Here is a 14641-nt window from a genome sequence, read left to right as displayed (position 1 = left end):
GGGGGGGGGAAGCCAAACCCAAAAAACCCAAAACAAACCAACGCCCCCCAACATAATTTTTAAAAAATTCTAAATGTAAAAATCTGCATAGCCAAATGCTGTCTCTAGATGAAACCTGCTTTGCAACTGAAAACTGAAGTGCAAAAACCACAAATGACTGTGCATAGGAGCTTTCTGCAATACCATGCAAGAAATCCACCCAGAAACACCACATCTCAAACTCCTCAAACCAACAAAGATGAAAGGAGTATCAAGAATGGTACATCCCATTTGGGTTTTCAAAAGCAACAACATACTACTAAGCTGATTTTAAAAAAAAATAAAGTTAAAAGAAAAGATCAAGTTGTAATCTTTGACAGACACAATGAGGACCTCAGACTTCAAAGGTTGAGTTTTTCCAAACAAATTCATTTTGTTCGTAAGATTTCTGTATTTCAGAATCACTATAGTTATAGCAAGAATAGTTACACATGTATCTCATGTTCCCTTTACATACAGCTGAACAATTTAGAAAAAGTATCAGTAAGAGCTTTAAGAAATATTCAGAAAGGTGTACAAAAGTTTTATTTATCCCTTTCACATTCAAGGGGTCAAAATTCTCAAAAAAACCAGCAAGTAATCTGTAAATAGTGGTGCACTAACATCCCTCACATGGATTAAATAACACTCAACAAGGAAAATATCATTTGAATAATTTCTGAGTTTTTGTAATTAAAGACTGCTAGCTGCTCATCTAAAACAACACAGGAAAACACGGTGAATAAATTCCAAAACTAATAAAACTGCATCTCTCTTGCAAAAAAAATCAACAGTTAAAAAACCCAAAGGAGTATATTACAAACTAAAATGACTCATCACATGAACTGGAACTACTCTCACTTCAACATAATGCAAGTCAACACGCACGCAGAAGTCACTACTTATCAAAAGCACTAAATACTCAACATTCTTAGATATTTTGAGTGCTTGCAAACATTTTAGCTATCAAGTTAAATTTGCCTTCTCCATCATTACAATAATTCGTACTTCTCCTGTTAAAAGTTTTCTCTAATTTGAAAGTATCAGCCCTGAACCACAACTTGCAAGTAAAAAAAAAAAAAACCACCCCTAAAAAACCACCAACAAAACCAAGAGGTATGTTAAAGAAAACCTGAAATAACTCTTCAAGAGTCTTAACCACTACAAAAACTTAGAACAGCCTGAAACTTCCAACTCAGGCTGCCTCTCAACAGGCCAAAGCCAAAAGTAGAGGCTTTGGTAAAGACATCAGGGGGTTTCCTGACACAATGCCAGGAAGAGAAGATCCCACTACACTAGGTCTACACAGTTTAAACATAAATATCCAACTCAGATGAACTTTCTGTCGACTCAATACAGCTGAGAAAGTAGGAGGATTATGAATACTATATTTCAATTTCTACGTAGCAAGATTATTTCAGTCAAAAGTATATAAATTATTGTTTTTAAAAACATTTACGTTTCCCAAAAAGAATAACTTCAAAGTATTTTTAACCGTATGATTTTATACCTACAAGACATCATTATCTATGCTTATGAGTAAGCCTTAAGAAAATTCAATGCCCTTTAAATCAGTCATGTGTAATTCGAATCACAGCTGCATACTAGGAAGTGCAATTCAGAGTTTAATCCATTAGTAAAATTTAACTATGGTCTACTTGAACAAAACTTATTTCTAAATGCTATCAGATATAAGCTAAAAGGGACATTTTTAAAATGCTACAAAAGACAATATTGAAAAGGTCGACTTATTTTGAGACATGAAAGAAAATATCTAACTGACCAGGAACACTCCTGATTTAATGTTAAAAAAAAAAAATATATGCAAGACAATGATTGTTAGCTTAAAATTAAAATCTAAAATATAAAGAGTATACATCCAGTAGCTATACCACAACACTACCTTGATATAATAATTTTTAAAACAGTAAGTCAAAAAATAAGTAACTATCAAGCATAAAGATCAAAATAAAATGTAGACATTTTTCAAGCAGAATGTCACATTATTATTTAGAAACCCATACTGGGCTGGCATTTTGTTCCCTTTATTTTGTTTGAATAGAGAATTGTACAGGTAGCACAGCTTTCAACTTGATTATTTGCTTGCCCACGCTAGGAAAATGCAGCAGTCAGTAAAACCACTATACAAAGTTTCCCTTACGTGCTCCTGTTTTAGAGTTCCACGTAGACAATTCAGAATTAAAAAGAAACCACCTTTTTCATTCACCAGCCCTAAACTTCATTCCAACAGCCAGAACTGCAAGAACTGAAAGAACCAGTTCTACCAAAGAACTCATAAAGCAGCTTTTTTTTTTTTTTAAAAAAAAAAAAAAAAAAGATGTTATGATTAACAAAGAAGGATCTGTGGACCAAATTCTGCCTTCACTTACTCACATGGAAGGGAGACTGCACATGTACATACAGAGGTGAAAAGAACTGAAATGTATTGAACGGCTGATTAGGTAGACAAACCATCTCATTCCCTCAGGTTTGCTAGTTCCAAGCAAGTTAAGTAGGAACGTGGACAAAAATCAAACAATGCTACATCAAAACTTTAAAGCACCTGCTTCAAAATAGGGTGCAACTCTTGCATATTTTGACTCTTCCCTTCTCACAATGCACCAGAAGTTATAAATAAAATTTAAATCAATTGACTTACCTTCTTATCTTCTTTTGCTTTGTGGGTTTTCTTTTTCATTTTTTTATCATCCAATTCTTGATCCGATGTAATAGCAGGGTTATCTATGCCACCCTTCCATGTTTCGACAGGTGAAAGAAGTGGGTCTTCTTCACTTCCACGATGTCTTCCTTTTCTTTTCGTTTTAGAGGTGGTGAAAGCCTCATCATCACTTGCATCCGAATGTGTTCTCCTATAGTAAGACTTAGCTTTGCTGAACAGAGTCTTAGACTTATATTTGTATTTTGAAGGCCTTCTTTCCCCATGACTTTTGGATATTCTATCAGAAAACCCATTTTCTTCCTCACCTTGGGTATTTATAACAATTGAGTTTCGAACTTTAATAATACGATTCTGACTATCATCTGGAACCGCGTAGATATCATCTGCAAAGCCTTTATGTTTAAAAATAGTGTCAATAGGTTCAGCATAGTTGTCAGATTGGTCTATATCTTCTGGTGGTGCCGCAGGCACTCGAGAAGGTTGTTTCCTGGGGTTTTTGCCAATACCTGCCTCAATTGTTTTTAGAAGGTTAGGATCCAGTTTTTTCACATTTGTTCTTGGAACAAGTGGTTTCGGTTTTATTGGAGGAGGCACTTTATGGTTGCGTTCATGATCATGACAATTGAGTGGTGTACTGTGAATAGGATACTCATTTCCTTCCAAATCCAATCGGTACTTTGAACGGTCACTAGGTGCTGGGAGTAACCTTACATCATCACCAATTGGACTGTAAGGTGGTGGCCCTTCAGCATCATCCTCTGAATCTGGGTAATTATAGTCAAGAGAACTTCCTCTGGGAGATCTTGGAAAAACATCTTCACTTGGATGCGTTGTTTCCCTTGTGCTGTCTGACATATAAGAACTTTCAATCATGTTCTTCTTCTCTAATACGTCACTGAAGAACAATGTGAAAACCTCAGTTTGACGATGATATTGAGATAATGAATATAAAGCTGTAAACTTAGCAGTAATCTCTGTTGCTATGTGTTCTCCTTCCGTCATGAGTTCCTTGATTGCTTCATTCTCAAAGAAGTCTGCCTGGCTATCAGTAACAGCCACTAACTGGACAGGAATCGTATCCTGAACTTCAGAAAGAAATGCCCGAAGCATTCCCATGGATGCCTTCCGCTTTGCAGAATAGACCAGTATATATCCATGAACAAGTTCATCTTTCCTTACACCAATTGAAGAATGATATGATAATATAGTTATCTGTATTCGACGCCTCTTTTCACCTATTATTTTATCAAGCATCAAAGAATTATTCTGGCCAGCCTGAGCAGCACTACAGGAGTGAGAGTCAAGGAAGGGTGAAAGAATAAGATCCACACTAAATGGATCACCACACATGGCACACATGACGATTCTTAAGTCAGCTTCTGACAGATCTTTAATGGTGGGAACCGGACTTACAACATCAAAATTGTGTTTAACTGCTTCCAGTACTCCTCTCAGAGCTTGTTTTATTTGGGTCTCATTAAATTTGCGTGGATAGGTACCAGCAGGCACATCTACAAAAGGACATTGTAATTTGTTGGCCAATTGCTGTCCCTGATGTCTCAGAATAGGTAGATTCTTGCTAACACTGTCCCTCTGGTTAGCCAGTATTAACGTAAATGGAAGATTAGCCATATACTTGTCTCTTCTTATCTGAGATGCTTCAGCCCTTATTTTCGCAATGCATTCCCCAATAAAATTCAGTGATTCAATAGAGTTAAACACACAGAAACAACCGTGTGGCTTGAAGGTTGAGGTCCACAATTGAGTCAACAGGTATGGGGATTTTGCATCAACTGGCCTAAGATCTAGTTCATATATTTTTCCATCTAATGCATATTCATCATCAGTGGATTGTGTCCGAATTTCATTTGCCAATTCTTGTGCAAGGCCATCTTTGCCCAAAATGAAAAGATTGACTTTATCAATGTTGGCACTATCATGGTATAAATTTGAGCGGCCATGGTCTAGTTGCAGAAGACTGTTGGCAAGTAACTGCTCTACTTTAATGTCCGTGCAATTTTGGCCACTGAGACAAGTTTCTTTAGTCGGGTGATAAACAAATCCTATGTGTTTAAGCAGAAGAGATTCTCTATCAGGTGCAAGTTTCTGTAAAGCTTTATATCTAGGTTCTTCACTCAAAACTGCATGAATTTCACTCATTTTATCTGAACTTGGTGTTGCATTAAGATCCAGGTCATAAAACAGCTCTGAATGTTCAAAAAGCATTTCCTGAAACTCCTCTTTGGCTTTTTCAACAATCTCCCTCTGATGCCTACCATACACTTCCTTACTATCTGCATCAGTGATGTATTTGAATGCTTCGTCCTCCACTACAAAACATATAACTTCTTCCCATGGCTGTCCGGGTGAAATGAACTGGATTTTCTCAAGAGTTTTTTTGAATTTCTCCTTCATTTCAACCCTCCTTTTTTCAGATATAAGATGCTGCACATGGTTTTGATAAACTTTTTCTGCCTCTAGCGTAGTGAGAAGGTCAAATGGAATCCTTCTGTCATTCACTTTATCTATATGGTCAGTTTCATCCCAGGGTGTTTTTTCAAGCACTACAAAACAGGACTGGAAGTCAGGCCTTTTCTCCATTAACTTCAAGGCTTCTGACCAGCTCAAGTGTTCTATCTCATCAAGATTTGACAGAAGAGTATTAAGGGCTCTTGGCAATGCATTAATGTATTCTTCTTTTCTTTTTCTAATATGTTCCTGTTTAAGCTGTTCTATGTGTTTTGAAAATGTATTTTTGGCCTTTTTTGTTCCTTCCAAATTTATGTACTCTTCATAATCAGGGTGGTTTTTCAGTTTATTACTAACAGTTTTCCAGGTTGCATGATAGTCTCTCACAGTTTGGACAAGTTTTTCAAACTTATCTGTTGCTGTAACAACTAACTGTCTTTGAGTTTTATAGGCATCCAGATAGGGGATTATTTTAGGTTTACCACGAGTTTTATCCATCATCTGTACCAGTGCAGTAAAACATGTTTCAACATTGACGTTGAATCTTGCTGATGTTTCCACTACCACAAGGTTCTTCTTGTTTGAAGCAAAGGCCTGAACCTCTCGCAGATAATGATCCACACATTCATCACATTTCGTTGCTGCTATTATTATGGGTTTTTTAGATTTTGAGAGCTGGATATAGAGATTATTCACAAATTTAAGTTGATCATCAAACTTCCTATTGCATCCTTGGCTTACATCAATGCACAATAAAAACCCATCTATGCTTAATTTCCCTTCAGGCATTTGTTTTTGCTCAAAGTCTTGCTCCAAGCCTAGCTGATCTGTGCAAATGTACATTAGTTTTTCTGCTGACTGCAGTTTGGAGGCAGCTGCACGTTTTATATATGGTTGTAAATTCGTACTCCGATGAGGCAAGAAAGTCTGATCATCAATGAACTCAGTCTGTTCAATTACATGAATTCTGCACTCAATTCCATCCTCACCACTTTGTGTTACGTCACCCCAGTACAAAAAGTGATCATTGTTAACAACTCTTCCTCCAAAGTCAATTGTGCTAAGCACAGAGGTATGCTCAGGATAATATTCATCTGCTTTTGAACGAACGAATCTATTGCACAAACACGACTTTCCAACTCCACAATTACCTTTATCCTTTTCAGTTCCAGACAGTCCAACAACACTAACAGCATAAGATGGGGGACGTGGCTCTTTGTTTTTTGCCATCATAACTTTCCTCTCATCCTTTTGCAATTACCAAGGTAACTGTATGTGGTTTTCATTCTGGAAAGGTTCCTACAAATTTAAGTTGTATATCCAGGGTTCCAGAAATAGCTTTCAGTTGTTCTTGCTTTAGCTTGTCATTGAGAGAACCTCAGATAATTAGGATGAGGAGCATCATCTTCCTAAAGAAAACAAAGAGGGAAAAAAAATTTAAAGATTGAAGATATTTCTTTCTAATATTCATGAGAGAAGAGATTTTAAAAAGCACTTTTGCTTGCTCACCCTGAAATTGTTTTCTATGTATATGAAAATTTTACCACTACTTTAAATGAGATCTTAAACTAATAATTCATTCATGTTAATGCTATTTATATTATAAATTTTAAAATAAACAGTTTTTAGGCACAGTTTAATAACAGTTCATCACCTATTTTGATAGGTGATCAGCATACTTCTAAAAAAAGAAAAACCCCAACAAAAAAACCCACACACCCAAAATCCCAAATTACTGTTTTCCTTCATAGCTTATGGGCACTAGACACTAGAAAGCATTTTCCACTACAATAAATACAACACAAAAACTCTAAACCCAACCCAATACTCACATACTTCTATTCACACTCATACTTCCACTAGATAGCATGCTTACCTGAGTGAATTACACTACTTTTGTGAGCATTTGTAGGTTTGGTGTTAGGTTTCAGTAAAGAAACTTTCAAAATAAGAAGCCGTAAAACCAAGAAGTTGGCAATGTGGCTCAGCTGCTACCTATTTGCAGAAGTAAACTACTTTATTTGTATACTAAAGATAAACTGTTTTTAAGAAGTTTCTAACCTGAATTCTACAGAAAAATACAAATATTGTCATACAGATACTAGGTACAGAAAAATAAGACTTATGTCTGAGATTTTAAGATTCCAATGTACTATCGTTCCTTCTATCTCTAGGAAAAAACAAAAACTTTTAATAACTGTAAACAAAAACTACTATATCTACACTCAAACTTCCACAGAATTATTACAAGGTTTCAGTGGCTTTATTGAAACTGTCATCAATTATAACTATTACCACTAACTCTCAATTATTAATTAGAAGACTTTGCTTATATACATACTGCAAATGGAAAGATATTTACTGTTTTAGAAACAATTACATTATGAGGAAAACATAAAAAATTGAACGGCTGAATGACTGGGCCCAGCATGTTGTGACTAGTGGCATGAAATCTAGTCGGGGGCCAGTAACTAGCAGTGTACTCCAGGGGCCAATACTGGGGCCAATACTGTTCAACATCTTCATTAATGACTTGGATGATGGGGCAGAATGTACCCTCAGCAAGTTTGCTGATGACAAAATTGGGAGGAGTGGCTGACAGAAGGCTGTGCTGCCATTCAGGGAGACCTTGACAGGCTGAAGACATGGGCTGACAGAAACCTCGTGCACTGCAAAGTCCTACATCCAGGGAGAAATAACCCCACGTACCAGTATATGCTGGAAGCCAACTGGCTGGAAATCAGCTTTGCAGAAAAGGACCTGGGGATACCAGTGGTCAGCAAGCTGAACATGAGCCAGTAACATGCACTTAAGGCAAACAAGGCTAACAGTAACCTGAGCGGCATTAGACAAAGTATTGCCAGCAGGTCAACGTAGGTGATCCTTCCCCTCTAAGCAGCACTGGTGTGGCCACACCTGATGCACTGTGTCCAGTTCTACAGTACAAGAGAGATACGGAGCTACTGGGGAGAGCAAAGAGCCACTAAGCTGATTAAGGGACTAAAGCATCTCTCATACAAGGAAGGAGCTGGGACTGTTTAGTCTGGAGAAGAGAAGCCTCAGGGGGGATCTCATCAATGTGTACAAATATTTGGAGGGAAGGTGCAAAGAAGCCAGAACCAGACTCTTTCCAGTGGCATCCAGTGACAGGACAAGAGGCAACAGGCACAGACAGAAACACAGGAGGTGCCATATGAACATCAGGAAACACTTTTTTATTGTAAGGGTGACTGAGCAGTGGCACAGGTTGCCCAGAGAGGTTGTGAAGGCTCCCTCATTGGAAATATTCAAGTCACCTGGACATGGTCATGGGCAACCTGCTCTAGGAGACCCTGCTTGAGCAGGGAGGCTGGACAAGATGACCTCCAGAGGTCATCCAGAGGTACCTCCTACACCGTTCTATAATTTTGTGAAAATATTTTGATAAAAATACTTTTCTCATTTTCTTGGTAAAAAGAAAGCTATCACATGGTACTATAAATGAAAGGTACAACTACTATACTTAACATATTTGGTTTTACATTTCTGGAGTACAAAATAACAACATAAATGTATGTATACTTTTTCCTTCGTATAAAAGCTATTTACAGGTTTGTTTAATGAGCATCAATACCGAAATTTTAGTCTCAATATCTCAGCTTTATTTGTTATGTAGTTCATCATTCTTAGCAACACTTTGTCGAGAATGGTACTTTCTCAATAGTACCTTCCTTTAATTTAAAAAAAAAAAAAAAGTAGGATCTGTCATCCAAAAAGCTTTCAAAATCTGCTTTAATGCTTGTAAAACTACTTGACGACTGCTAAAACAGATCTGAGTTTAAGACATGCAGCATTAAAGGAAGTATTTGTATCACTAAAAGTTGCAATAGAAGATAAACATATTTAAACCTTTAATATCTTGTATAGAATCAATGCCTGGCCAACAGAACTTTACAACTTACTAACACCTAGAAACAGAAGACTGACATTCTGATCAGAAACATAGTATTTATGTAACAGTATTTGTAATGAAATTCGTTGTCCAAAATATAAAATAAAAAACACATATGTAACAGCTTTCAGTTACAGAAAAATCAGTCAAGGAAAGTATCTTTTTTATAACAAAGTATCAATTTCATTACAAAATGAAGAGGAAAGTAAACTTGATCTAATATTTATATTTGAGAGTTTTTATATTGCAAGAACTGAAACTTTTATGCTGTGTCTTAGGAATTACTTTTCATTTTTTTGTTTATATCAGTTTACTCAAAGACACATTCAGAAAGAGAACTTGCATTTTAAATTTTGCTTTTTACTGTTTCCACTGTGTTTTTTATATTCTTAAAACACAGAATTTAGAGCTAACAGAAAACGGCTCTGGGAATAAAAATACTTAGCAAAAGTAAATCCTTCACAAGCAGTGTTTATATTACTACAAATAAACCCAATGTTTTCTTTCTAAAGCAAAGCTTATCATAGTAGCATCATTCAAACTATTAGAATGAGAAGTTTAGTCAGCACTTCCACTACAAATGTTTTCTGTTTACCATAGCACAATACAGATTTGACATAGACTAAACTAGAACACAAAAATCTTCATCCACGTGATTATTTCATTTAATCAGGAAGACGCTGTCAATTTGCAACTAGTATAAGAAACAATCAATACTTTCAGATACTCTACATCCTTACGTAGCACAGGTTCTTACTCCTCCAGCAATAAATTTTTTATCAAATCGATACATTTTGAAGTGAGTAAATACAAAGAGTAAGGTGCAATGGGACACTGACAAAGTGAAAACAAACAGTGTCTCTCACAAAATTTCTGACATGGAAGATTTTCACCATAGTGGGAGTTGAATCACTGAAGATATTTAAAACCAGTGTGGTTTTCTTTTCACTTTTTATACAGTTTCTACTCTGCACTGATTTTACAAAGCAAAGTCACAGAACGAAATCTATGTTAATTTAGTAATAAACCTGGTAAAAACCCAACATCATAATGGCTTCACATTTAATATGTGATCGTTACTAAATTGCTCCTCAAATGGAAGATTTTTCTTTTCAGTATACCACTAATTTAAAGGTACTTTATAGTTTTGTACATTTTTAAAACATACACACTGGAAATTCATGGTAAGTTAGTTCAATTATCTTATTTCAATCTGCCTAATTCTGTTATAACAAGTTGAAAACAGTCCAGTTCATTGCCTCCTCCCCGCCTTCATCTTTGTTACAGATTCAAAGGAGGGGTTGTTTGATTTCCCCAACTAATTTCAGTCTTTGAATTGAAAATAATAGTGCGTTTCTATGTCTAAACAGAAAAATTCTGAAGAACTACAGAAGACACAAAGTGTATGACATCACTGCAGGAAGAATCTCTGACCTTCTACAGTCGCACCATAGGACCTTGTCTCTACAGGCTTTTAGATTTCCGAATGTAGTTATAAAGAAAGTAACGTGTACCATCTTGTACTTATTCACCCATCTCCCCCACTAAACACACGATTGTGAAGACGTAAAGCCCAAACTTACCCTAGGAAAACAAGGTGCAAAGCAAGATGATTATCCTGGTGTGATCTTCCTGCGTAATGTCACACATTTAAACGGTGTCCTTCAGGAAGTCCTTCCCTGAGGGATCTGAAAACAAAACGTAAGATTCATTAATAATTTCAAAATTATGAAAGCAGAAGTAGTAATCAGAGAAGGTACAACACTTAACCTATGCATGAGGATTGTTTTCTTCATTTTAAACCCACAAATAGAACTCAGAGCTCAAGATGGTCTTCCTCTAAACTCAGAGGGTTTAAATCCTGTAAGCACAGCTATTAATACTTGGGACAGAGAGGGCACAATTCTTCTTAAGTGACTGTGATTTCGTAAGTTCAACTTGGTATTTTAACAATACCTAGGTTACAGAAACCTCTTCTGAAAAAAAAGAATATAGTGTCTCAGATAACACAGAAAATGTGAGATATAAAAACCATTAATCACTTGTAGAAGAACTTGGAATTCTAAAATATCTAGAACATAGTTTTGTAAGATGAAGTCGGTATAGTCAGTAAGTACAAAATATATAAAATGAATGTATGTCTAAATACATGTTTATAAATTTTATTACTAGAAAAAAGTAGTCTACCTCAAAACCCTTTTACCTGCAGTACAACATTTCTAAATTAAAAGGTCTCACAGACCGTGACAAATCAGAAATTGAAAGCATAACTATACAACTATATCCTAGTTGTGAATTCTCAACTAGGATACAAATTATTAGTATAACCTTGATAAGTGCTGATTTTATGGCAGGGATGCTGCTACAAAGTAACCAAAAATGGAACACACTTCCACAGAACTTACTCAGTTTGCATCCACACAAAACCCAGACTTTGAATGTCAGGACAGTGATGCATATATTAAGATGCAGAAAAGGAAAGGAACTTGAGGCACTTGCACTGGATCAGTCACCATCCCTGGAGGTATTTAAGAGACGTGTAGATGTGCTGCTTAGGGACATGGTTTAGTGGTGGACTTGGCAGTGCTAGGTTAACAGTTGGGCGTGATCATCTTAAAGGTCTTTTCCGACCTAAATGATTCTATGATTCAAGCCACTTTTAACTACGGAAAGGTGTCATTTTTAAGCAAGATACAGCACCATGCTGTATACGTGCTAAACATAACATCAAGAAGGTATGGCAGAGCTTTTTCTTTTTTTGTCACTTAAGATTATATTCTTAGTAATTCCACTTTGCTTTCGGAATAGTATAGCTAATTGAAAAAGTCTAAGCTTTATTAAACTTTCTTTTGGACAAAAAAGGTTCAGCACTAGTGATAAGCAGTATACCAGTACCACAATAATACTGCAATTCTCAACTTGTGGGACCAAACAACACCAAAATCATTAGGCAGCAGGCTATCAGTCCTGCACTAAGCCTAGCCTAGCTGCAGAGATAAACTCTATCACTTGAAAGAGAAGACAGGAGGTAAGTCACACCCCCTGCCCTTACCTCCTAGCTGTGGCACTCCTCTACGACCACAGCTAGGTGAGCAGAGCAGATAGTTGCACATGAGGAAACAGACTATGTGACTTTGAAGAAGAACACCTGGAAGAGCAGACAGACTGAAAGAAAAGTGTCTCTGCCTGCAAGAACATATCTGGGGCTTGGGGGAGGCCATTTTGCAATGCACACTGCCACAAGAGAAAGCTCAAAGACAGGCCCCCACAAGATCAGCTAGAAGCATTAAGAGGCCAGAGAAAGCCCTATTTTCAAATACATGTCTCCCAAAGGCTTCTGAGCTGAATTCTAAACATTAGCATAGAATGCCATATTATTAGCAACTAACAAATACTAAAATACTTATCACTTAACATTATTTAGTAATTGTGGCTGCACAGGAGCTTGTAGGTTGGCCCATAGCCAAGAAAATGACTTACAGATAAATACTGAGTATTTCTGAATACCTTCTGAAATTCCTTTCTGAACCTAAAAATGTTTACCATTTGCAGACCTAACATGGCTGAAGCAGAAATGTTGTCTGAAAGACTCTACAGAATTGCTCACAACCACAACAGTTTAAGCAACTGCAAACAATGCCAATAGGGAAAGTAAGAGTGTTTTCCCACTGTCCTTTACTCACTCTGTAATGTTGTCTAGATGCAACAGTTTACGGACCAGTATTTTTCAGGGTTAGTTTCAATTACCATAGTCTCATGCTATTGTTTGTGAATTAGGTAGTCAAGCAAAGAAAAGCACACATGAAAACAAGAGCCATCACAGTCTAGTCTGCTTTGCAGGGTTTATGAATACACCATCAGAAAGTTACTGTGACCTCTACAGCGGATCACAAAGTAGATTCAAATGCACTGGATATCACTGAAATGGTTTGTAGGACGCCTTTTGAATGTATAGCACTTTCAAATATCAAAGACCATGATTCCAAGAAAGTTACAGCTCTGGATTCAGGTTACTGCTGACAGTAAGTTTTTATACCGAGTCATCCCTCACTTCACACTTTTTGAGAACCAAAACCTGGCATTGGAAAATATTTAGCATGGTATCTGAATTCCAAGACCTGTCAGCACATCAGTAATTACAGCTCTACCCAAAACATACCAGAATAAGAATTCAACCATTTTCACTTTAAGAACCAGTAAAGAAATCTAACATTGATGTAGCTTAAGGTAATGTTGTTACTTCTCATTCAATATTTACCAAGAGGTATCTTTTTCACTCAAACAAGCATAAGAAATCTTCTCTTCAGATTAAAATCCTTTTTAGAAACTAAACCAGATACAGAGTATACCAATGACATCTTATCAACAATTTCAATTCACCAAAGTCTGTTGAGGTCCTAGCCACTTAATGTGTCCTGTTCTCTTTACTAACATGCCAATATTCTTGCCATCACAAGTGCTGGTAATCTTAGCTAAGCAACCATACTTGAAATCTTATTTGTACATAAGGGTAAATACAATGCTCCCTGGTAAAATTCCGCAAGTACCAGCCAACACTAAGAAAAAAAGATTCAGATTGTTTATCAGGCAACAAGCTCAATCAAGCAATAACAAGATAGTAAAGGACAATGCCTTGAAATGTCTTCAACAGTGATACTCTGACTGAAAAGAAATACAGTTTAAGTGGTATGGTGATTAGTCATGCTAGGTAAATGAAGGATGAGAATGGATTACCACAACCGCTGTTCATTTCAGATCCGGTTAGTATGATGGCCAACTACCATCCCTAAAGGAGTTATGTAGCCTAGATAATTCTTTGCATACAAAAGCAAAGAAATCAATTTATAAAAAAGAGAAAAAAAATGACTACCCAACTTCATATTACAAATTAATGCAAAACTGTGTTTAAAAAACAGAAGTTCAAAGCTTAGTTCTTACTAAGTTTACTAAATTTCTCCTATTAATAACTATACTCTGAAGACCTCCAATGTATTACCCAAAATTAAATCAAGGTCTAAACTTTATTTCTAAACTCAAAACAAAACACCATTCTTTAGCTGGAATGCCCCCATTCCAGGGGGCATCTATGATCATTGTTGCTGTTCACAAAAAACAAACAAACAAAAAAACCAACCTACACAAATTAGATCAAGGTACAATAAACAGCTAAACTGCAAAGGTTCAAATTATCAGCATTGCACTAATCTGAACTTAGGCCTCTCAAGTTACTTATCTACAGATTTCTGAATATCTGAGACCATTCAATATAGGTTCAAAGCCTATATTTTAGCAGCAAAGGAAATAGTACAAGTTTACAGGAATAATAAATTCTTAATTCTTTTCGCACAGGAGAAGCTCCTACCAAAGTCATGCATACTGCTCAGAGAAGCTTCTTAGGGCAAGACTACCTGATCAGGCTTATTTACAAAGTTATTCAGGAAGAACACAAAAGAACTAATGGAGAAATTTTACACAGGGGATCCAAGAAAGAACTGATAGAAATAGAAGAAAGAAAAAGAAGCAGATGAGGAAGGAGGGATCAA

General features: G+C 36.3%; 1 protein-coding gene across 1 annotated transcript in view; it reads right to left on the bottom strand.

Annotated features, from left to right (window-relative positions):
- ARHGAP5 (Rho GTPase activating protein 5) overlaps positions 1-10788 on the bottom strand; it is a 26462-nt gene extending 15674 nt beyond the window's left edge. Inside the window, exons 1-2 of the mRNA XM_009573372.1 lie at positions 10682-10788; positions 2678-6576 (exon numbers count right to left, since the gene is read on the bottom strand). Of these exons, the coding sequence (XP_009571667.1) occupies positions 2678-6400 (3723 nt within the window). The 5' untranslated portion in view covers positions 6401-6576; positions 10682-10788. The remainder of the gene's footprint in view (positions 1-2677; positions 6577-10681) is intronic.
- Between the last annotated feature and the right edge of the window lie 3853 nt (positions 10789-14641).

The sequence above is a fragment of the Fulmarus glacialis genome, unplaced genomic scaffold (assembly GCF_000690835.1).
Source record: "Fulmarus glacialis isolate BGI_N327 unplaced genomic scaffold, ASM69083v1 scaffold10842, whole genome shotgun sequence".
Taxonomy (NCBI): Eukaryota; Metazoa; Chordata; class Aves; order Procellariiformes; family Procellariidae; genus Fulmarus; species Fulmarus glacialis.
The sequence above is the reverse complement of the archived record's forward strand: the minus strand, read 5'-3'. Positions and strand labels throughout refer to the sequence as shown.